This window comes from Erpetoichthys calabaricus, chromosome 6 (genome assembly GCF_900747795.2).
Source record: "Erpetoichthys calabaricus chromosome 6, fErpCal1.3, whole genome shotgun sequence".
Classification (NCBI taxonomy): Eukaryota; Metazoa; Chordata; class Cladistia; order Polypteriformes; family Polypteridae; genus Erpetoichthys; species Erpetoichthys calabaricus.
The window spans coordinates 181,082,014-181,106,758 of NC_041399.2; the positions used below are offsets into that span (position 1 = coordinate 181,082,014).

Genomic DNA, 24,745 nt, shown 5'->3' on the forward strand with positions numbered 1-24,745 from the left:
TTTGATCTATCAGAAAACAATAAATTTAAAATTAATAGGCCTAATTTATTACCATTGTTGTGTCATTAAATTGTCAGTAAGAGACTTTTTTTTGCAAATACTATATTTCACAGTCACGATTTATGTGAGGCAATGTTTTAAACTAAACAAACTTCAATGGAGAAATTTTAGCCCACTCTTCCTTGGACAATTGCTTTAATTAAAAAAAAAAAGTTGGTAGGTTTTTGAGCATTAACCACTCTTTTCAAGTCAGTCCTACCACAGTATTTCTATTGGATTTAGGTCTGGAGTTTGACCTAGTCAGTCCAGCACTTTATTTCTCTCTCTTAAATGAATAGCATAGGTCATGGTATTGCTGTTTGACTCAGCTAGACTTTGGCCTCTGCTCATTAATGCATGACCATAAATTCTCCTTAAAAATGTTGTGATGTGAAGCAGTATTCATATTTCCTTTAATTATGGCAAGTTGCCATGTTCTTAATAGCTAAGCATCCCCACACCATCATACTGCCAAACATGCTATACTCTTAATATGATGTTCACACTTTGGAATACTGTGTTTACTTTATGCCAGACATAGTGATTATCCAAAAAAGGTACACTTTTGTCCCATCTATTCAAGAAACATTCACTCAAAAGGCTTCAAGATCATCCTTTTGCTTCCTGGCAAATGGGCAACAAGCATTTCTTCTTCTTCTTGTTCTTGGTGTTCGTTTTGATGCTTTCTAATTGAGCCTGTTTTTTGCCTAGTGACTTTCTGATTATGGATCCATATTTTTGCCCAGTGTCTTTCTGATTGTGAAGTCATAAACACTGACCTTTGCTGAGGCAGGAGAAACCTCTGGTTTTTGAACATTGTAGGATACTTTGTGACTTCTTGTATAATTTTTTATTGTGCCACTGGAATAATTTTGGCCAGCAAGTCACTCCTGGGAAGATTTACTGCAATTCCAAAGGGTTTCCAATTCAAGGTTATTGCTCTTGCTGTGGTTTTGTGGAGTCCCTTCCTTTAATTGTGTAATTATGTGCTTGTTCAGTCATTATGCTGGCAACCAGACTCTCAGGGTAAGTGTCAAAATAAGTGAGGTTTATACTGAGTGGTCTTGGATGTAATCAAGCTTGTCTGTATGCAGTCATTTGACTTTAATTACCTCTTTAGTTGGGTTGATTTAATTTTGGGCAATTAGGTAAATGAAGTAAAAATGTCTTTTTTGTCTATCATTAGATATTGCTGGAAGACCTAAAAACATTCAGTGTCAAATAGAGTGCAAAATAGAACTAGGAGACCAATATTGTTCATGGAATTGTGTATATTATTCTTATTTTCTTTCCACTATTGTTGTCTTATATTTATTTAATTTTTCTCCTGTCTAGCATGTAAGGCAATAGTGGATGAACTCAATTATTTGATTGGACAGGTAGATCCAAAGAAGACAATTCAAGTTGGGACATTTAGACTATCACCAGATGGAAGCTTACAAGACAAAAAGGTACTATACATCATTTGTCACTGAAGTATACACAACTGTGAATTAATTTAATGACTTTTATATTTGTTTAGAATTGTACTTTTGTAAATGTGGAGATGTTAAAATTCTTATGTATTAAAAGTTAGCATCCTCTGGGACATATTACAGGACTTGTTATTGCCTTGAGTTAAGTGTTGCTGAAGAAAAATAGAACAGAAGTTGATTTGGAAGATTGATTGACTGACTAAATGTAAAATAACATTAAATCCAATGCACATGTTGAACATTGATGGTGTAGTGGTTAGCACTTCTACTTCACAGATCTAGCATTCTGGATTTGAATCTTGCACCTGGTCCTTGTTCATGTAAAATTTGCATAATGCTGCCATGTCTGTATGGGGTTTCTTCCTACATCTGTAAACACATACAGATTAGGCTAATAGTCTGTTCCATTCTGAGCTACTGTGAGTGTGGATGTGTGCATGAGTAGGCCCTGTGATGACTGGTACACTATCCAAGGTTGTTTCCTGTCTTGTACCAAGTGCTGCCAGGACTGGTTCCAGCCCACCATTACCTTGAATTGGATTAGGCAAGTTTGAGAATGTTGTGTTATATTGAACATTGGCTCCTTATAGTTGTAGTTTTTGCTTCTGCCAACTATGCAGCATTTGAATGCTATTTTCACATTTGAATTATCTTGACTTTTGCAGACTCCTTGTGACTTTGTGTTGGTCATTTATTACAAATGACCAACACAAAGTCTCAATTAGTCTGCAAAAGTATTATATTGTCCGTTAAACATCATATCATTAGTTCAAAATTTATTTATATATTAATATAAATTATACATTAATCCAATACAAGCTTCTGGTCCCTGGGACCATGATTTGGATAAGCAGGTTAAAACCTGGATGAATGAGTTAAAAAATTGGATAGATTGATTATTATGTATATTAGTGTACATTTACTTCTGTTTGGTATGACATGACAGTTAAATTTACAGTACTAGGAGACACTCAAGTTTTTTAGGCATGTTTTCGTCACATCAATAGTTTCTCACCTTATCAGTACTCTTTTCACAAAGGTTTTGTGAAAAATTAGTAAGAATAACTTCTATATTACTCTCACCTTACATTTTATGTAAAACACGCAGAAGACTGTATATTTCTGTCCCATGCCATTCACTTCCGTATATTCACCAAATAATGGACAAATACCATGAAATTTCTACTCTAAACATAGCAGTGAATGTAAGTGTGTCATTTTCTATGAATGACAGTCCCTGTCTGTTTAAATTAGAATTGTTTTGTTTTGTGACACAATTTCATGTACTTCATTTATTATTATTTAAGCACAATTTAATTTCCTGGATAGCATCAAGCAGGAAGTTTATAGTTAGTCTAATATATGTTTCACAGTTTGAAGAATTAATCCAAGTTAAGTACATTTTTTTTCATTTTTTATCTGTTTCCAGTGTATAATAAGTACAGTACATACACCTAAGTCCTTATTATGATTGTCCATGCAGGTATATCATCATTTATATAGAATATATAGTATCTTTGTCTTAGGAACCTGTAGCTCAAGGGATCTAAAACTCCAAGATGCTTAGCCCTACAAGATTTTTAACCATGTGTATTATGGTGAATGTTCTGGCATTTCAGTTTTGAAGACAGCTGGTACAATTCTCAACTGGCACCCACATGACTTATTGTAAAAGATAATCTGCTATCTTTTCTTAATTACAGACAGTGTGTGCTGTTTCATATAAATTCACGTAAAGTAAAACTATCTGGTTGAAAACTCACATAGAATCTGCCACCAATATAGGAAAAATGTTTAAGGTTTTTCTTCTGTTTAAATAAACATATCTTTAAAATTCCCAGCATTTAATGTCTACCACAAGTAAGGCATTGATATTCTTAGATGCTCAAAATGTGTAAAAATGACAGTTTTGCATCATTCAGGCAGTTTTGTTGTATTGCTGCAGAACAATGTATTTCATTGCTTGCAAGGCAGAAATTTTGTTCATTATAACAAACCTCAAATTATTAACCTGTCTGGTTTTAACTGCTATAATAGTCAATTTGACTAAAGAGTCCTAAAGAAAATGCAGTAATCTTTAAGTCATATAAAACATATAAAATAGCACAGCATTTAATCTCACTAAAATGGAAAGTCTCACAGCCAATGGAAAGCCACTCTTTGAAGAATACATTCATTCTATATTTTTGTTAGACATAGACTTAAAAAATTTCATACAATTTCAGACTTCACCTAGTGGTTCACTCAGATATTCCCTTTCAGCTTTGCAAAGTCTAAAAGACATGCTGTGTTATCTAAAACTGGAAAATACTAGCTTTACTCAAAATGGATCTGTCCGGGTTCTTTTCAGAATATAATGGCCTTTCTCACTTACACCTACTCTCTTTTTCAACTCCTAGAGCAATTTAGTTGTTAAACTTTGGCCCTGTTTCTTGAATTCTTGTTATGGTGAATGAAGTACTGCAGTCAGTTAAGAAGGAGTTACACAATATGCATCTATATGGGCAAGCTAATGCTAGGAGTGTGGGAGAAAAATTTGAGTTTCCTGGTACATGACTTTTTAGAGACAGTGTATATTCCCTGTCAACTTACTTATTAACATCTGTGATGCATTCATATTCAAATCATTGAGTGTTAAAAGATCAATTCAGAGCTTTGCATCAGTAACGTGGGAGGCTACATTGTATAGCCTAGATGTTCGCTCAGCAACATGCCATTTGAGGCAATGGGCTTAGAAGAACCTGAGGATGATCACAATCCAAAACAAGTGTTCAAAAGTGCAGTGCATAAAAATATTCAATAAACAAATAATCCAATAAAAATATGTGCAACGCATGGAGGTTAAAATCAAAACATCTTCTTTAAAACAAGATTAAAATCCACTGGCAGGAACAGTCCTTTCTAAAAGCCAGCTGCCTTCTTCTTTTAACACTGGTGGCTCTTCTGCTTATCCCATACAGGCCTTGCAGCAGAGGAGTCACCTTACCGACAGGTGCAGCTAACCTTCCACGTGTCCAGTTGCCTGCCATCCCATGGCTATGGATAGGCTCCCTCGTCAGACCGAGACTCGGGTCCCCAACAGCCATGGCACTCACAATAGGGCTCTCCTCCCAAGCCTCCTTAACCCCTGTTGCCTTCCGCAGCGACTGCACAAACTCCCAGTCAATCCCGCACCTTGTATCAGCTCAGCTGGAGCGACCACTTCTGATTGCCCTCCAAGTGTTGACCACAAACTCCTTCCCAGGGGCTCTTCTCCCAGCTGCCTGCCTTCTCTCCCGCAAGCCTGCTCTGTTTCACTTCTCTTGCTCACTCACTCGCTCGCGCCCGCACAGGTTCTTTTCACCTCCTGCCTTCCTCTCTCAGTAACCTCCATTCTGTTTTGTTTTTGATCCTTCCCTCCTCGCACTTCTACTTTTAAAATGGAGACGTGGCACAGGTGTGACGATTAGGGTCACAGATGATCCAACACCTGTGCACTTTGTATAGGGCCATTCACTCCCGCATCTCTACCACGCTCCCTCCTACCAAGGTGTGAATATGGCGATTATTTATTTAAAAAGATGGCAATCAACCGTGGACATAACTTTACCACACATCCCCTCTCCAGAAATTTTTGAAAAACACTGCTAATGGTCCAAAAGTGCATTGTCTGGTGTGGCCCATCACCTGTTTTTCAACACATTCTTATCTATTGCATTATTTTCTTCTAAGGGTGTTTCTATTTTCAGTCCTCCCATATATCTTTTATCCTCATGCCAACTAATTGATCTACCACTACTCATTTTTTGGGCTTTTCCTTCCCACTGTCACCATCTTTTTATAATCATTTGGATATATTTAACACTTATTATTAAGGTATCCCAGAACTTTTCCACTTTTGTCACTAATACAGAAATTATTTGTTTCCCATATAGTTGTATCTTTTTGATTGTTTATACCGTCTCTGTGGCATCTCCCTCCTATCACTTTAGAATTTATTTATATACAGTAGTTTCAACAATGCCTTTCAAGTGTATACAATTTAGGCAGTCTTTCAAAGTGTGTGGTGTGTGTTTTTTTTTTTGTGTGTCATCCAGGTTTATGTTTAGAGATTGTGCTTTAATTTTCCTCATAAATTTTAAATGTATTTCAAATATTTCAATTTTTCTTATATTGAAATGTCAAGTGTCATCATTATTTCATTACTTCGTTTACGTTACTTCACATCTGTTCCTTATTTTTAACTGCTACTATCATCAAAGCTTTAGACAATCATTCCCTTTAAAAGGAAGGTTTTTTGAGCATAGAATTGTTTTACCCATGTGTGTTTCTCACTGGTGACAACTCTTCTTGCAGGCCTTCAAGAAACTGGCAAAAATCTTGGTGAGAGATCAGTGAAAAGAGTTTGAGTGAATTATTTTCCATTCCTAATTGAGAAACCAGGTCTCTTTCTCTCTCTGTAGTGCATAGGTTATTTTATTTAGGTAGTTATAACACTGAATGAAGTTGAAATATCTTCAACTTTCTAAGCTATTTTTTTATTTTGTTAGGAAGAAAAAAAAAACATTTTCATGTTTTTTATGAACATTTTTTTTCTTATACTTTAACGGAGGCATCTCAATGTGCCTTCTTATCTTGGAGAAGTGAGCTAAATCCAAGACTTTATTAGAAAGACTAATTTTATTATGTGAAGCATACAATCATGGGATGATCAAATGGACCAAAGTAATACATTCATACCAGAAAACATCTCTCTGGGCAAAGCTACGTATGTTTCAGTCCCTGTCTGTCAGATGGGCTAGTTTGCCCACATGCCTACTAAGTACAGAGTCTCATGCATCACCAACTATTCTGCTCCTCTTTCTGCTAAATACACAATCTCTCAACCTCTTGTCAGTTTCCACACATCTCTGGCTGTTGGGCATTTGCCCTAGTCTGCATCCAAGTACCAACCAAAGTGAACCATAGTCCAGGAGAAGCCTTTAACCCAAACCCTAAGATTACTTAAGAAATCAGGAATGTTCCATTACAAATGATTGTAGGAATGTACTGCAATATATTGAACAGTTAAACAGTACAATTAATTAATTGCAGAAGACTGTGTGGCACTAAGAAGTAAGGGGTGGTGAGAGGAGGAGGAGTTGCAAATGAGTTGGCTTAAGGCAACAGAAGCGGAAAGAAATTATTAGAGCAAACAGTAATGAACTTGAAACTGAACTCAAGAATTGAGATAATGGTTGATGGTAAGTTGCATTTGTTTGTTCCATAGCTATTTCTTCTATATCCTTCTCAACAATAACTTGCAGTTTCAAAGTAAAATTATTGCAGTTAAGCACCCAAAAATGTACAGCACGGGATTACCTACAAGGTAAAATCTATAACCCTCAAATTTCAATCATTGTGCAAAATAGATAGGTGAATGGACTGGATATACTAAAAGGAGAAAATAACTGTGTTTGCCATATAAATGTACAATACTTTTGATTTTTTGGTGCCTAAAATACCATAGAATACCATTTTCTAAACCCACGTAATCCTAAGCAGAGTCAAGGGGGACTGAAGTCTATCCCAGCCAGAATGAGGGCACAAGGCAGGACCAGTCCCTGGACAGGGCACCAGTCCATGGCAGGGTGAACGCACTTAGACACACACACCACACACACACATTATAGCCAATTTAGTGACATCAATCCACCTAACCTGCAAGTCTTTGTATTGTGGGACAAAACTGAAGCACAGGGAGGACCCAGGATGTGAACCCTGGCCTCCTTAATATGAGGCAGCTACCACTGCTCCACTGTGCCACCCATTTGCCTAAAATCTGTAATAAATAAATTTAAAATATATTCTTTTTTATTTTAAACAACAATAAGTATTGGTTAATATTAGACTCTTGAGGAACAGTGTTTATCTCTATAATATCAATTTTAACTTCATTATCTGTACCTCTATCAATTTTATACCCTATAAAGGGGTGTCTACACTGACAGTAACTGTAAATGGGAACAAATGTGATTAGACTACTCATTTAAAAAAATTAAATAAAAAAATGCAAAATAAATAAAAAAGTGATTTCAGTGCCTCTCAAAACTAACTGATCATAACAGTGTCCAGCTGGTAGGAGGCTGTCATTGGGAAGGGCATCACTAAGATAGTATGGGATAGGGTTAAGTACTGTGGAAGGTCTGCATGCATGCATACCACACTGCTATCAGGAGAAGTTGTTTAGATGCAAAGTTTCCTATGTATGTGTGCTGCTAAAGAGAGAAAGTGATGCATGGGAGAAGGTGTCAGAAGACACACCACCACTTGCCTTTTCAAAGACCTGCAGGTCTCATTTTTCTGATAAGGGTACATGTGAGACTGTTGTCATTTTAAGAGAGTAGGCAGGTGAAAGCTGCCTTAAAGGCCTGGCACTGTAAAGGCAACTGAAGGCTTAGAAGTGCTGGGACACCAGAAGTGCGAAACTGAAGCTCTACCACTGAATCAAGTGGAAGATAACCCTTGACCCCAGAATTGATTCCAGGTCTTGGCTGGAAGTGACTCTGGGATGGGGTTCAAAACTTATTCACTGAATGAAATCAATTGAGTGCAGAGTCAAGAGGAGTATGTGTGTGATGCAAGCACAAGAGGTGAGAGGAAAAAAAATATGCATTAGACTATTAACAATATTTTCATGGCTATACTATTATTATTGATACACTAAGAAAAGGTATTGGTATTTTTGTGCTATATCGATATGTAGGAATTCCTGCAAAAATGCGAACTAAATTTAAAGGCAATGTGTTTTATTGGTACTTTCATAACAAAATACATTCCATTAATATTTCCTTAAATTACACACCACTAAAGTAATTGTCTAAATTTATATATATTTTATTATTTACTTTATTTATTAAAGTATTGTTTTTTTTATATTTTATGTATTTCTGTTAGATTTGTAATTATGTACCATCCTTTTAAATGTATCTCCATTCCATGTGTTTTTTGGGTGGTGCTCCTTATGACCATATTCCCAATCAGAAGCAGAATTTATGAGTTTTTTTTTGTTGTTGGACTTACTATTTTTTCACATATTTTGTTTCTGTCTCTTGTTTTCTCTTACAGATTGTGGATTTTAATTTGTTTGCTTTAGGATTACCTTTAAAGCATCTCTGTTTTTCTCCTTTTCAGAATATTTTTGAATTTTCCATTTTTTGTTGATAAATCTTCTATTTATGAAGATTATGAGTTATCATTTTGCCTACAAGATAAGGGTTTATTATAATCCATTCTCTTATATGGCATTTTGGTATATTTTGTAACATTTCTTTACATTTCAAACTTTAATCCTGTTTTCCCAACTTTGGACTTAGCCAAACAGACGTCAGCAGGTAGATATACTGGGTAGCCAAACAGAACCCACAGGTAGATATATAGTGTTAGTTGGATGTTTTGTTTTCAGGGGATAGTGAAAGTCAAGGCCTGCTTTTTGTGGAGTTTCCTGCAGACCTCAAACCCTTCTGCAATGTCTGGAACTCCATTTCAGAACAAACTGCTGCAGAAATTCCTATACCAGATGCTCTGTCCACATTTAAGTTTAAGGTTTTAATTCATCATGGTTTTCACATTGTTACAATGAAGAAAGTGCTTAAGATGAAATATACTCTTTGTAAGCACCGTGATACTAAAATCAAGTATTCCATGACACCACAAACTAGGACTATATCTCTAACTCCAAGTGATAGTAACAATTTAAGGAGCTTTTATTCAGAATTTTAAAACTATACAGTATAATCATTCAGGATTTTCGGTACTGGAAATAATTGTCAAGCTTTGCTATGAATCCCCCACATCCACAGCTCTCCCAGGCACTCATTACTGCAGTTATGGAAAAATGTCCATTTCATAGACTTCATAAAACTATACTACACACATTATTGTGATCTGAGCACGGGGCACATATTGCGTCAACACAATTGGGACTTTACTGCAATCAAGTTGGAAGCTGTTCATTGTGCGGCACACACTGGTAAAGCAAGCAACTGACTGGCGCACCAGCGAGGCAGGAGTATGACCAGGGGTATCTATTATGTGCAGAACTGTTTTGGTACTGGTACTGAGGCTCGAATGCTGGTTCTGATACTGAAGTCAAAATTTTAGTACTGATTTAACACTATTCTGCATACAATAATTGATGACTGACCTCTATGATGGATTATGAATGTGTTAATTTAGGTAGGTAAAAGGCTAGGTAATGTTACCGAAAATGTTTCCAGGGTGGAAACACAATTTTATAAATGCTTTTCAAAGTGTGGTATACTGACTACCTGTTATTCACAAGCATTAGTCAAACGGTCTACAAAGTTAGAACCATCATCTCAAAACAAAGAGAGTTTTGAATTGCTTAGATGTATTGGTCCATTATATACTTGTTTAGAAATGTATTTACATCAATTAGGCTTTTTTCTGAGATCAACGCTACTAAATGAATTCAGGTCTATAAACAGTGGGTTTAAAACTACCACAGTTATGCTTACCATCTGACTTCTTGGCAGACAGTAACTGCAGTGTTTCATTCTCTTTGCTGTATGTTGGCATGTGAAGTAGGTTAAAGTCAGCATTTTATTGAAGAACAGCACAAAATCAGTATGCATGCCTCCTTCGGTACTTTTTAGGCACCTACACTCATTCCTGCCACCATTCCTCTTTATCATAAGATTTTCAGTAAGCTGAACAACAGTACTGGTACCACTGGTAGTACATGTGTATGCCATGCCATATACTGTAGTAATATCTTTTACTTAAGTGCTGTACCTTCCTGCTCCTTCTTGTTTGATATTTGTGATTAATCACTATCTTTCTCTAAATTAACATTTCTTCAAACTCAGTTCATCCCCAGTCCAATCTTGATCAGCCACATGTAGATCTCTCTTCTAAATACACCTTGATGTCACCGTGGTGAGTTCATCTCTTGCAATTGTAATACAAACTGGCAGAGTTCTTGAGCCTGGTGACATGCATCACTTCTTCTGCATCAGTGTTGTCAAACTGCCTACAGATATACTACCTTCATGGTCAAGGGTATATTATAGATTACTAACTGAAATCTGGGCCTTTAAAAAGAAAATCAAGCTGTACTGGAGCAGAATATTAGTATTTTTCACTTTAATACCTTTATTAAAATATATGTGGTAATTGCAATACAGATTTACACAAGCAAATAAATGTCTTTGAGTATAGTAGACTGGTTCTTAATATGGAATAATTTAAGTATCACTGGCTGAAATGAAACATAGTTTTCTGGGGATTGATTTGTTTCAAACCTAGTTTTTTTAAATTTGACTTACTTGTATGGAATGTTATTTGATTTTAATAAAATCAATTAAATGCTTTAAAAAAAAAAAAAGAAAGTTTTCTTTTGATTGGATCAATATTTTTATTTTTGCTTAATATTTATCAGAAAAAAGAAAGGAAATTGAATTTATGAAGTACTATAATTTTTTTTCTCTTTTCACTATTTTGATTAAAGTAAAAAAAAAAAAATTGTGTATTTTGCAAAATTCTCCTGGATTTCAATCACTTGGATCAAAGAACTGTTCTCAAAAATATTTTCTACCTTAAATATTTTATTTTTGTTTAAAACTTGAAATAATTCAGTTATTTTTTGAGTTTTAGTTAATACTCAACTAATGGGTGGTAGGTTTTAGATTTAAACTTCATAATTGTTGTTAGAGGTACTCCGGTTTCCTCCCACAGTCCAAAGACATGCAGGTTAGGTGCATTGGCGATTCTAAATTGTCCCTAGTGTGTGCTTGGTGTGTGTGTGCGTGTGTGTATGCCCTGCGGTGGGCTGGCGCCCTGCCCAGGGTTTGTTTCCTGCCTTGCGCCCAGTGTTGGCTGCGATTGGCTCCAGCAGACCCCCATGACCCTGTAGTTAGGATATAGTGGTTGGATAATGGATGGATGGATGAATTGTTGTTAGAAAAGAAAAAACAGCAAAGCATAATCATTGAATGTTACATTAAAAACAACTTAGCCAAGTCAGAAGTTTTCTTTCTATTTAATAACAGATCTTTGAAAATGTTTTATTGCTGCCATTCACATTGACCAAGCTTTGTCTTCTGTAGACATTAAAGATGTATAGTTTCGTATAAAGGTGCACTCAAACTATTAGTGACTGTATTGTGAGTCATGCACAATTGACATTAACTTTCTGCAGGGTGCTTCATTAATGGTTTCAGATAAATAATTTTACAATGCTTATGTTTCATATTTTACACTCTCAGATGCAGTTAGAACATGCTTTCCTATAACAAGCAACTTTCTGCTCAAAGTATAATTGTAGGAAAATGAATTTGTGTAGAAAGCAGATGTATAGTTTCCAAAGTATGTTCTTTTGGCTGATGTAGTAAAACTTCTTTTACTGCTTGTCCATATATAGACCTAGGTGCAGTTGTCTGTGACATGTACCTGAATTAGTATCAGTGCATACAATGTCAGTTCCACCTTTTACTACATGTTCGTTTTCTACAAAAGGTTATCTGTTTCTTTTTCTAAATCGCTACGAAAAGTATGTTATTAGTATCAACATTTCATTTCTGTAAATACATCCATTTATTTTTAACATCTGCTTATTAGGCTCTTAGGGAAACAGTAGAACCTATCCTGGCATACCTGAGCACACTTCATCACGGGGTCACACTCGTGTACACACTTTGTCATAAAGAATCAACTTGGAATTGCTATTTATGTCAACTTATATTTGGGGTGTGGGATGAAAACTGGAGAACCCATAGAAAAATCCATTTAAGAACAGGGAGAATATCTTTAACTCTGCACAGACACAGCTAGACCACATGTTTAGGAGTCTGGATCCGTGAAGCAGAAGCACTAAAACCTACAACAGTGTGCCTTCATCAGATCTTGTCCAGCATATAATAATAGGAATTTGTGCAATTAAATGAACTGTATCAGCCCTTTACAGAGCCAGGCATTTATACAAGGAACTTAATTTACCCTTATTTTAGACGCTTTCCTTTCTCATCCATTTTTCACATTTTTCTATCAATTGGTACTTTTGCAGTCATTTATGAAGGTATGTTGATCTTGTAAACTTTACTGATTCATTTTGTTTCAATAAATCCCAATAATTTCAATTCATTTTGATGTTGTGAAGGTAATATTTCTTACAAAGCTGGTTAATATGACTTAAGTGTGCCAACATTTTTCAGACATATAACAATGTGTTTATGTCTACTATTTTGGCATTACATTTTTCTGTTATTACAGTCCAGATTAATATAGTGAAATGGTGAAAAGGTTAAAATTGGCAAAAAAAATACTGACAATGGACAGTGGATTTTTGAGTGATTCCAAATGATTGCCTACTTTAATTTCTTATTTCTATTTGCCAGTGTCAAAAGTGTCTTTTTCTTTGAAACCCCACCTCTAAGGCCAGTATCCCAAAGATGTCTTTTCACTGTTACAGAAGAAAAAAATGGAAACTCTTCCATGGAATCTTAAGCTTCTTGGCAATCTGTCACATGGAATACCCTTCACTTCACGAAACAACAACAGAGTGATGTTTTTCTTGAAAAAGCTGTTTTTCATTTTGGCCATTTTTGAACCCCAAATTGAACTTCTGGAATTCCAATACTTTGCAACCCAAGGAAAGACCATGCAATTGCTTTACTGAACAAAATAACAGTTTTCAGCTGTGCTACTACCACTACAAAGGCTTCTCTGATAATTAATTAACATGTAAACATGATTAATTAATGAACTAGGAGAGTATATTACCTGTATTAGGACACTGGACTAATGGTTGCTGATAATGGGGCTTTTCTGTTATGTGTGCATAATAAATAATAAATCAGTCATTTCAAGCAGTAATAGCCATTTACATCATTAGTCTTAGCTATATTTTTACATCAGTTTAAGGTACCTTGATATAAAAAGGTATCAGTTTCTATCAGAAACATGAACATTTCTGAGTGATTCTAAACTTTATGAACGCTGGTACATATTTTGATGCCAGAGGATTGTTATGTATCTTATGTCACATTTTGAGTGGCTCTTCATTCGCCTTTTCTGCTTTTGACAAAGCCCTCACTGAATCTACTTACAGGACCCATTGGATACTGTAAATAAGTGGAGGTGATTGGCTTATGTTATGCCAGGTACTGGAAGATTAAACACACATTTGATATGGCTTAACTGACATATTTTTTATAATATTTAATGTAATGTTGCTGCTCTGAAATAAACTATGGATGTAATTTTTTTTATAACAGACTACAACGGAGGACCTTGTGTAGTCAAGAAAAAGTATTTATCAAGCAATTACTACTTGCACTGTATCTGGAATAACATTACACCTACCTGTTCTGTCTGTGAAATCTCAAATAGAACCCTCCCCCAACATAGGCACAAATCAACACATATTAGAAGCTTGTTGTGGCCTAACTCACAGTATGATTATCTCATTGCTTTTTAATACTTTCCTTGAGCTACAGTATGTTCTTGAAATGCTTGTTGGGATGGCAGGAATAGGAATTACTACATCCTCTACTTGATTAAAATAAAATATGACAATATAGAGGTGGTCCTTTTTTGGTGGCTACCCAGAATCCAGATTTTGAGTTCATGAGTCAAAGTTTACAGAAAGATTTTTTTAAATAGTTTTGGATTTTGCCATCTATTTTAGACAACTTTTATAACTAACATCTCTTTTGGCTTTTGAAATTACTCTGAATATCAGAGCTCTCATCATTTTTAATAGCAGTGTATGTCATTTCTGACAAGCACCTGGCTGCAGTTACTTTCATGTACCACTTGGCAGGATTGTATGATAATAATCTGTGAATATCTAGTCCCTTACCTGACTAGTAGTAATTCTACCCTTATTCCATTTTGGCTTCTTTCCCTACCTTTGTGTGATCATTTTTTTGTTTTGTTTTTGCTTACAAAACCTTTGCATTTAATTTAAAATTGTAAACATTTATCTGTTGACATTGTACTGTGTTTCGGTGATATATCTTTTTGTGTTTAAAACAGATTCTCCTGGGATTTTATTTTTGAACCAAATATTAAGAGATAATCCTATGGAGCTAAAGCCGTTTCCTTGAAGTCTTTAATTTTGCTGTTAGAAATTCAAAATATTTTAAATTATTTGGTAAAGATTGTTCTTGTATAATTCACTGGGTTGTAAAAGATTCAGACTGTTGCACGGTTTAAAATAAACAAAACAGCAATATAAAATTCAAAATAGAATGTAATATGCAAAGTATATGCACAACTAATTTCTTAATTCTTCTGTCACAAAGGAGTAGAAAACAATCATTGTGACAATTAATCTTTTTTAAGGTGCTAGGAAGATGCAAACAGTGTAAAACTGTAAAACTAACTTGCATTGAGAGCCCTACAAACACCGTGTAACTGATTGCATTAGAACAAACAACAGATTAGTAAAAGGAAATGTAATAGAGGGAGAATGTTAAGCAGGCCTAAGCCTTCTGAAAGCCTTTAAGGGCTTGATATATTATTGAAGGAAAACAACTTGGTCTTGTAGTTTTTAAAGAGATTTTGTGACCTCTTGTATGTATTTTCTAGCTACTGTCTTAACAGTGGGCCAGGTATCCCTTGATCACCTTCTCTCTACCACCCTCGAAGAACAGTACATACTTTTGCCTAGGCCATATGTCACTGTTTCCTTTCTCTACCTGTTGCCCTTTTGTGGCACTCAGCACACAAAATGGCCTCTAGAGGTCCCTGCATTCCAACCCTAGCAACAGAAAAGGTCTTGTTTCTTTTCTCTCTCATTTTCTTTCTGACCTGAAGGTCTATTGTTGGACTGTTCCACTCCACTGTGCACACCTGCTGGTGGACTTTGCCATTTGAAGTATTCATTCTGGATTAGGGCGGAAAAGTAAAATTAATGAAAATACTGCATTATTAGACAAGGTTCCATCCATTTTAACCTCACTCACTCTGATTCAGGCACTGTAGAATTACTGATTGATCTGGTTGTATTTTTTTGACTGTGGGAGAAAATCCCGAGTGCCAGTACAAAGTTTATGTGACTACAGATGACCACAGGGATAACACTCAAAACACAGAGAGCAATCCACGCCAGAATTGAATGTAGAACATTCTGAAGTTTTTTTGCTACCTGATATAGTATCTTGTTAGTAATATAAAAAATGTAAAATTGAAACAGTTTAGAATGGTATCTGTGTCCTTCCTGCATGGAAGTCTTACTCAAAATAATATCTATTTAATATGAATCTACTGTAGTACTCCATTTATACATACAGCTATACGTTTATTTTCTTGGCCCACTTTTTTTTGTATGAGTTACAGGTAGTAGCCAAAGCCTGTTCTGGATAATGAGCTGTAAGGGAGAAACGAATTCCTGGATGGGATACCAGACTATTACACACCCCACACACACACATACATAAAATACACAAGTTATCCTAACATGCACATCTTTTGGTTATGAGATTAAGATCAAGTCCTTGAAGAATAAAAAAAGCAGGTGATCATTCAAGCTATATAACTATATTTGTGAACAAACTGTGATTACACAGTCCCTGGACCAAAGATTTATTCCAGATCCATGGGGTAGTGAGGCAAGGATGCTAACCATTGTCCTACATATTCCGTCTGTTCAATAACAGAAATCAAATCAAGTGGCTTGATTCAAGGCAAAGTCTGTAAATCTGTATTTTAATCATCTGTGCCAAATGCTATCATGATAATTGTGAAAATGTTTAAATGATGAAAATACCATTTATGAAAACATTCTGCATGATTCCTAAAGAGTTACAAACTGTTTAGATAATTATTAAATTATGGATGGTCACTTTATTACTGAATTCATTAATGGGATCATTCTTTCAAACTGTTGTGATTACTTTTTTAAAGCTTTCAAGTTTTAATTTTGTTATTACCATATTTTATAAGGACACTCCCTGAAATACAAAGTGAAGAGTTCTGAATTAGTTTGACTCTACATGAGCTGTATATGACTGCATTTTCTTCTGCTTTTTGAATATTTACGACATTTGGCTGCTTTAATGTATCACCTAACATTAGTGGTGCAGCATATATAGTCTACTTATGCCTTTTTCATTCAAAATCTGTGTATCTGCCTCTGTTGTTGAAAATGTTGTATTCTTCTGAAGTAGTTTTTCTTTTTCACATTTGGTACTAAACAGGTTTTATTGAGCTACATTCACCTACAGTTCATTCACAGTAATTGTGCTATTTTTTAGCTTGTAAATGTACATTAAATTTTCATGAACTGAAACTGAAAACTATAGTTTAAAATCAGAATTCATACTCAGTATGTGCAAGCAGATATGACATACATAGGGATATACTGGCCAGTGGAGTAATATATTGTATTGTAATTCCAATTCACTGTGTTGTTTAAATCTAGTATTAATTGAAATATTATTTATTTTTCAAAGATTTATAGCATGAGCTCTCAAATAAGTTCTTAAAAAAAGAAGACTTCTATAATGATTTAAGCTTAACTCTCTCTCTCAATAGTATTTAATATAGTATTATACATGTGTAAGTGATATTGGTCTGTGTTGTTTAATAGATAATTTGTAATTTGGGTATTTCTATGAGGTTGTATGATAGAACAGTGGTTAGAACTACTGCCTCATGATCCAGTATCCTGAGGTTATATCTCGTATTTGGTTGTTTTCTGTGTAGAGTTTGCACTCATTTTCTGTGTGTCCCCCAGGTCTAGATTTTCCTTCCACATCCTCAGAGATGTGTATGTTGGATTAATTGAAGTTCCTAAACTGACTCTTACTCTGTGTGAGTGTAAGTGGTTGAGCTTCATGGTAACGGAATGAGCTTCTTAAACCCCCCACCAACACTGAATTAAGTAAGATTTAGAAGTGAGATTTAGTGAGAATGTAAATGAGATTCATTATTTTTTTTCTAGTACTTATTAACATTACTAGTATTATTGAGGATCGGAGCAAGCAGTGAAAGCCATCGCAGCACCAGAATCTTGGAGTCAATTGTTATCCTGGGTTATGTTTGTGTGGATTTTGTATGTTCTTTTTTACTGTGTGGGCTTTCTCTGGGTAGTCCAGTTTCTACTCAAATACCAAAGAAGAACAGGTTAGGCTGACTAACCCAGAGTGCATGCATGCAAGATTGGGTATGGCGTCTTATCTCAGATTGCTGCCAGGATAGACTCCCAGACCACCACATTGTACTGAATTGATTGGATTTAGAAAATGAATAATTGAATTTGCATAATGATTTTGTTATAATCTGGAAATAAAAACAGAACGTTGAATCATTTACTACTAAATTGTTGTCAGTACCAGAGAAGTGAAATGCTAGCATTGTTTTTAACATCTATTTGCAAAGAAACCACAATCAGAAATTTCCAATAATATAGTGATGCTTTGCAGCCCCTAACTGTTCACTGTACACAGATAGACACCCATACACACCAGTTTTGCTAATTAACCGGTAGTAGAGATTTTGTTACATCAGAGCTATTGAGACATGTGTATTTATCCAGTTTCTGACTAAAGCTTGTTATTTTGAAACATCTTTTGAACAATTAATTCAGGCATCATTCAACATCCGCTAACTAGTCGTAAATATAAGATATGTCTGTTGTAAACAGTAAAAATGTAGACTTTGCAAGTAACTATGAACAGGATTTCACGAAAGTATTGTTGTAGATGAGAAATACAGATTTTGTTGTTAGAAATGACATGGTAAAACCCTAAATATATAGAAACAGACTTTTAGAATGGTGTAACAGGTCAGTAAGAAGGACCAGTACTGACTTGTATTTACTGCTTTTCTGTTAAATTATTACAAAATAAAAGTCACCTGTATGATTTAATTTTATTTATAAGCATATGTGCAAGACTTGAGAGCTAAAATGATAATTACAGATTCTGGGAAAATCTCATTTAAATTTCAGCACAATGCAGTAGCCACTGTAAACTAAAACTTGAGCAGCTATGCATATAAATGAAGTAAACAGTCCTTACACAAATACATTTAATGAAAATCACATTTATATTAGGAGTTGCATATTTTTTGAGGTAACAAAACTCATTCAGTAATTATTAATGAGATCTTTTGTTTTATTAGTTATATAGGTTCATAAATGTAAATGAATATGTAAAGAAGGTGCCATAAATAAGTTATTTGGTGACTAAGTTGCATACAAATTAACATTTTTCATTTCTATGACAGTCAACCAACTTTTTATCAAAATAACATAGCTTTATAATGTTTGGAATTTCTATATCACGGAATATAAAAGTGTTATCTGATTGTTGCCAGTATTCTCAACAGGATTTTGTTGTTCACACTTTGTTTAAAAAGACTTCAGGGGGTTTCATTAAAAGAAGGCTAGAGGCATTGAGTGACAGTTACTTTGGAAACCACAGGCAATATGTTTTGATTTGCTTGGACTACATTCCTGTTAACATTGCCCAGCACTGACAAGGGTGTTTGCCAGTAAAGAACAGTTAAATCCTGTTTATTATTTAACAATTTGAATGTTCTACTTGTCTTGCGTTTGCAAATAGATTTGGACTTGATTTAGTTTAAAAGACCTCTTTGCTTTATGAAAACATCATGGTGATGGCAATAATTTTGTATTGCTGTACTCTAGACTGCATAAATGAGCTGCTTAAAGAAGTATGTTACATCCTACTAGAATAAAATCTTTACTATAAAAAAATGCAATTATTTAAATATGTACTCTTTTGCCAGTGTTCATATGCATAAACAGAAGTGGTCCTATAACACCAGGTGTTATGTCAGTTCTTGTTCACTTAACTTGCTGACACAAATCTCTTTAAGTCTTATATAATTCTCTTTGGAATTAAATAGTATTTCTTTTCTAGTTAGCCTGGCCAATAAAAATAAAACCTGATCACATTAGCATATTATATGAAGAAATCTTACACACAATTCCTCACTGTGGATTCATTTAAAATAAATGCTAATTATGGTTCCCAAAATCCCATAGTGAGACTCTGTATTCATATATTCCGCATGAATTGCCCTAAAGCAAAGTAGTTGTGCTTCAGCAGCGCATCCCTAAGTATCCTCATTGTTAGCAAATGTGGCAGATATTCTTTTCTATATTGTTATGTATGATTAAAATATAAATATTAATATTATGTACATTTATAAGAACAAATTGAAGACTGTTTATAGTTGAGTTAATGTTGATAATATATTTAGAATGTAGGTAGTCATATACTACTTGAAAATCATACGAACTTTAAAATTAAAATAAAACAAAAGGGAAAAAAGGTTTTTGAAGAGTTTTACTTCTTTGTTTTGACTTTTGTGGTGTGTAAAATTAAGTATTCTAACATTTCATTGAAATTTTAAACAGATATCAACTTATAAAGACAGCTGGAAAATCAGGATAACATAAAATGTGAAAAGATAAATGAAGTGATTTTAATCATTTCAAAGGACAGTTTTAAAATTGACATTTAATTAAAGTTAATCTTCAGAAATACAACTTTCAAGTGTGTAATAAAGTTTTATTTAAAAGAAAACTTGTATTTTGAATGTATAAAATGTGTTATGCAAAACTCTTAATTTTTGGTGATGCATGTGCATCAGTGATTTAAATTATATACTAACATGCTTTTGAATTCTTACATTATTTTTAATAATAGCTCTCTCTCCAATTTAAAAGTTCAATGGAGGGCACTATGCTTGAAAAGTTTTTTATACTTAAGGATGTCCAATGCTCTTTTTTTTTTATTCTGCTGGAAATTCTTCATTGACAGGTCCTATTCAAAACATTCATATGGTTAAGTAAAGGAAACTAATTTAGAATTTATTCACAGAAACTTAATATTCCAGATTTTGTAGATGATCCTCCACATGCTCTAAAACATACTTATTCAGGAAATAAAAATTAGTTGCTTTGAAAACAGGTTAATCAGAGGCTATGCTAATAAATGCTTTGCTGTGTTGGATGCTTTTTAAAATGTACTCATCCCCATACACACACAGTCTTAAGCTCTTGTCATTTTTTAAAAGTCTGTTTTTCATCATTCGAGTAAAATAATGCAAATAAACATGTTTTCCAGAAATAATTTGTTTAAGAAAATAGAATTTGTAAATTTGAGCTTCACTTTAATACTATGGGCTTTATCTTATTTGTGACCAGATGGTGCTGAAGCAAGGAAACTCATTGTATCAATGAAGCACACATGTGAAAATGCTTCCATAATGTAATCACTGAGACCGGAAAGGTCCATACTGTGTCTCAAAGAAGACAATAGAGTCTGGATATATCTACATTGCAGAAACAGAGTTCATCTGCAATTCAGCCCCTTTGACCATGGTTGACATGAAAACTTCCTACTTTGATCACTGGAGGGTGGAGGAGATGAACCCCCTTCAAAGGCTAGAGGAAGCTTCTTTTCTGTTTACCCTGCACTTGGCTTTAGTTGACACCCCCTTCCGGAAGGAGCCATGGGGGCAAGAGCATCTTGCACCTTGACCTGTCTAGACGAAAGAACATTTTTTGTTCTGTTACCAAGGAGAAAGGGTGCACTTTGACCTTTAATGCTGTTGCATTTTAGAGAGTGAAGCAGGGAGTGTAGGTAGTATGTGGTTATTTTTTGTAGAGTTTGGCAAGTTTTAATAAGGACGAAGATGGCCAATCATTCATACCAAACTGGATGGAAATAACATGAAGAATCAGCATTTGCAATACATTTGTGTGTGTGTGTGGGAAATGCTGGGGAAGGATATCATCAGTTGAGATAATCAACTAACAAATCTCTTAACAACAAGCTATCAATTTTAGTAGGTCAGTAACAAGTGTGAGCTATAGCAATCTTAAATATTTATTTTTCAAATATATGTTTTGTGTGTTTTTTTTTTTTTAATTTTGAAATGCTGTTAACTGTTTATGATACCAACTAGCACAAGCTACAACTTGATTTTTAGTTACAGAAATCTTTATTTATTGTTAATAGGTTCCACTTGCAAAGTCAGAAACATATTTAACAGAGCTTTTGGAAAAAGTGTGTGGACATATGGATGATTACTCTCTCTATGTGGATCCTGAGACAAAAGTAAAGTCATACAAGAGATTTGCTCCACGAGGCGATGATAAAAGTATGCTTGAGAATTTTCACAATTTTCAGTTTGACAATGGACCTGAAAATTCGAAAATTTTAAAATTTGCGGTAAGCTTTGCACTTTCTAATATATCTGTATTTGTTTTTGCATATTATTTTAAGATTTTTCTCTTAGTATATTTTTAGATTTTTTAAGAACATCTAACCTGTGAAATACATTTATCCATTTAATTACAATGTATGATTATGTTATTGTGATAAAAAATGTTTAAATAACATTTAAAAGGAAGCTGGATTTGACAAGTCCAAATGGATGTCATACAAATAGATGAAACACCTTCAATATCTATATAATTAGGAAACTGTAAACTGTGATATATTCCTTACTATTGGACTTTGTAATAATTTAATGGAGGAAGTAAAGCACTGGTATTTACCACACATATAGTAAAAGTTAAAGGAATGTTGCAGGGAACGTTTAAAAACTGTTCCGTGAGATAAACGTGTTCCAATTAAGTATTTTCTGTCATGAAGAATTGTGTTTTTGATCAGCTTAATATGCAGTTGACTATATTCAAACACACTTAGAATGATACCAGCCTTCAAAAACTCGTTTTCTTTTTATTAAATTGACTACTTATTGTGAGTTTATTGTAATATTATCTTGGATCTTAACAAAGGTATTGTTTAAACATACACTTTTAAGAGTCATATTGCTGAAACTCAATTAAACAACTGCACTTTGTTTTTGTTTTACATTCAATTTTGAAAATGATGTAAGCCCAGGAAAAGGTGTTGTTTAAATACTATTTAACTACAAAATTCAGTTTATGTTATGAGAGACAGTATTGAATGCAAATATAAGTTTGCCAGTACAGAAATGTAACATTTTTTAAAATTAAAAATCATACAAACAAATACTCATGTCCTAATGCTTATTTTAAATTATTTTTTAAATATAATATGCAGCATATCATTGCCATTCAAAATATTGCATTTTCTGTTAACTTTAAGGAGGTGTTTTAAAATCTTTTAGATTTCTTTTAAAATTCCTCTCTCACACTGCTGGATAGGCTTTGTGATGCTTCTTAGCGATTCCTGTATAATGACTTCACTGTAACGGAAATAAAATGGCAGCAGGTTACAAAGATATGCCCACTGTTTTGTGCAATGGCGCACTTCATAGTAATACTTTGACGTTGATTCGCTTCCACTAGCTTGCATGGCGTAATCTATTTTTTTCTCGCTTCACAGTGTGAAAGCATAGTAGAGGAGTATGAAGATGATATAATTTCACTATACACCCAAGAGGCAGACCATGTGGCTGACAAGCTGTGCAGCGAAATATCAGGTACTGTTTCAGATGTAATGGCCGTGCTGTTTTTTGAGATCTTCTTTGCTCTCTGCAACATTTTTGTTATGTGCTAAAACTGAAGAGAAGCAAGATATTCTTTACAGATCTCTGGACTTGAATGTTGGAATTTCATCATGTTACATTTATAATTCATGTTTTAGCCCCTATCACCATACAGTTTTGCAATGAAGAACATTTTCTTAACACTTTTATCTACAGAGTAATTAATCAATTTATATGCACTATTTCATAATTCAGGTATCCAAGTAAATCAGTTTTATTTTCTGTACAGTTTAATAGTTTCTTTTTATTGCCAGTCACATAACTTTCACTTTTTAAAATAACTGTAGTAAGTGCATAAAAGTGTATTTTATAGCACACTATCAAAATAAAAATAATTGGTAAATACATGATAAATATTTGTGGAACAAATCACTCAGAACTATATTAAAACAGTAATTCTGAGTCTAAAAAGATTTTAATTTTACATTTATTTTGGACAGTAGCTTACTAATATTACCTGCTATAAATTCTTTGTCATTTTGTTCCTTTCAAACCAAAATGGGAAGGAAGAGTTTAAAGTAATATACATTGAAAAAGTTTAGCAGTAGTATCAAATGTGTTCATAGCCAAATGTTTTATTGCAATGTTCCATACTGGTCATAACTTGCTGTAAAATGCTATTTTATAAGTGTTAGTTAATTTAAAAAGTCATTTTTGTCACTATGCTGATCAAATATTTCATTAATATGAACATTGAACATTTTGATGTATAATAATTATGTCTCACGTTGAAATGTTGCATTAATCATGTAACAAAGTAGACATTTGCTTGCTTAACAATCTTAAAAGACAGATCATTTTTGATATTTCTTATTTTCCATTACTCACCAATCTTTCAGAATTTATATAAACAGTATATATTGTATATAAGTTGTCTTTGGATTAAAAAGGCAATGGCATTACAGTTTATGCAAGACACTTCCAGCGTCTCTTTCTTGAATGTAATGGTTCAGGTACAAAGCTACTACTGATTTTAAAATTTAAGTGAGATGATGAAAACAGTTAGAACACATGCACATGTTATTTTTTTTATTTTGTTTCCTTTAAACACATTTACTTTGTTCTCTAAATATTTAATAAAGTTTGCATTATGCTTAATAGTACTCCTTTAAAATTTTGGATGCTTTTGATTTTATCTGATAGCTATCAAGAAAGGTTTAAAGTTTTTTCCTAAGTTCTGCATTTAATTGGTTAAATTAATATATTCATGTGCTGTTAAAATAATGATTTTTATACTTAAACTATTAATTTTAAAACATGGTGATGATTTGGGAATTCAATATATATATTTCTTCTTTTCTAGATCTGTGTAAAGGTGAGCTTTCCTCCCATGCCGAACTATAATGAGAGCATTACTTCAAATTAAGTTAAAACTAAAGAATAATAACACAATAAAGCAACACCAGGATGCCTTAGACTTTTTGCTTTAACACCAATTTGAATAAAGTGATTTTCAAAATGTGTAATTGTAGTTCTGTTTTAAATATCTATTCACTAAATTGCACTAAGAATTTTACATTACAGTTTTGTAAATTTCATCTGAACCATTTATTGAGGTTCGTCTATCTATCTATCTATCTATCTATCTATCTATCTATCTATCTATCTATCTATCTATCTATCTATCTATCTATCTATCTATCTATCTATCTATCACCCAACGCTCATATGTCAGGAGATACTTTGTATTTGTGTGTTGTCTGCTAATATTGTTTTTATGCTAGTGT

General features: G+C 33.8%; 1 protein-coding gene across 1 annotated transcript in view; it reads left to right on the forward strand.

The window, feature by feature from the left end:
- Positions 1–24,479, forward strand: part of cnpy1 (canopy FGF signaling regulator 1) — a 67,118-nt gene extending 42,639 nt beyond the window's left edge. Inside the window, exons 3-6 of the mRNA XM_028804157.2 lie at positions 1,375–1,490; positions 21,497–21,709; positions 22,856–22,952; positions 24,322–24,479. Of these exons, the coding sequence (XP_028659990.1) occupies positions 1,375–1,490; positions 21,497–21,709; positions 22,856–22,952; positions 24,322–24,362 (467 nt within the window). The 3' untranslated portion in view covers positions 24,363–24,479. The remainder of the gene's footprint in view (positions 1–1,374; positions 1,491–21,496; positions 21,710–22,855; positions 22,953–24,321) is intronic.
- Positions 24,480–24,745: the final 266 nt, after the last annotated feature.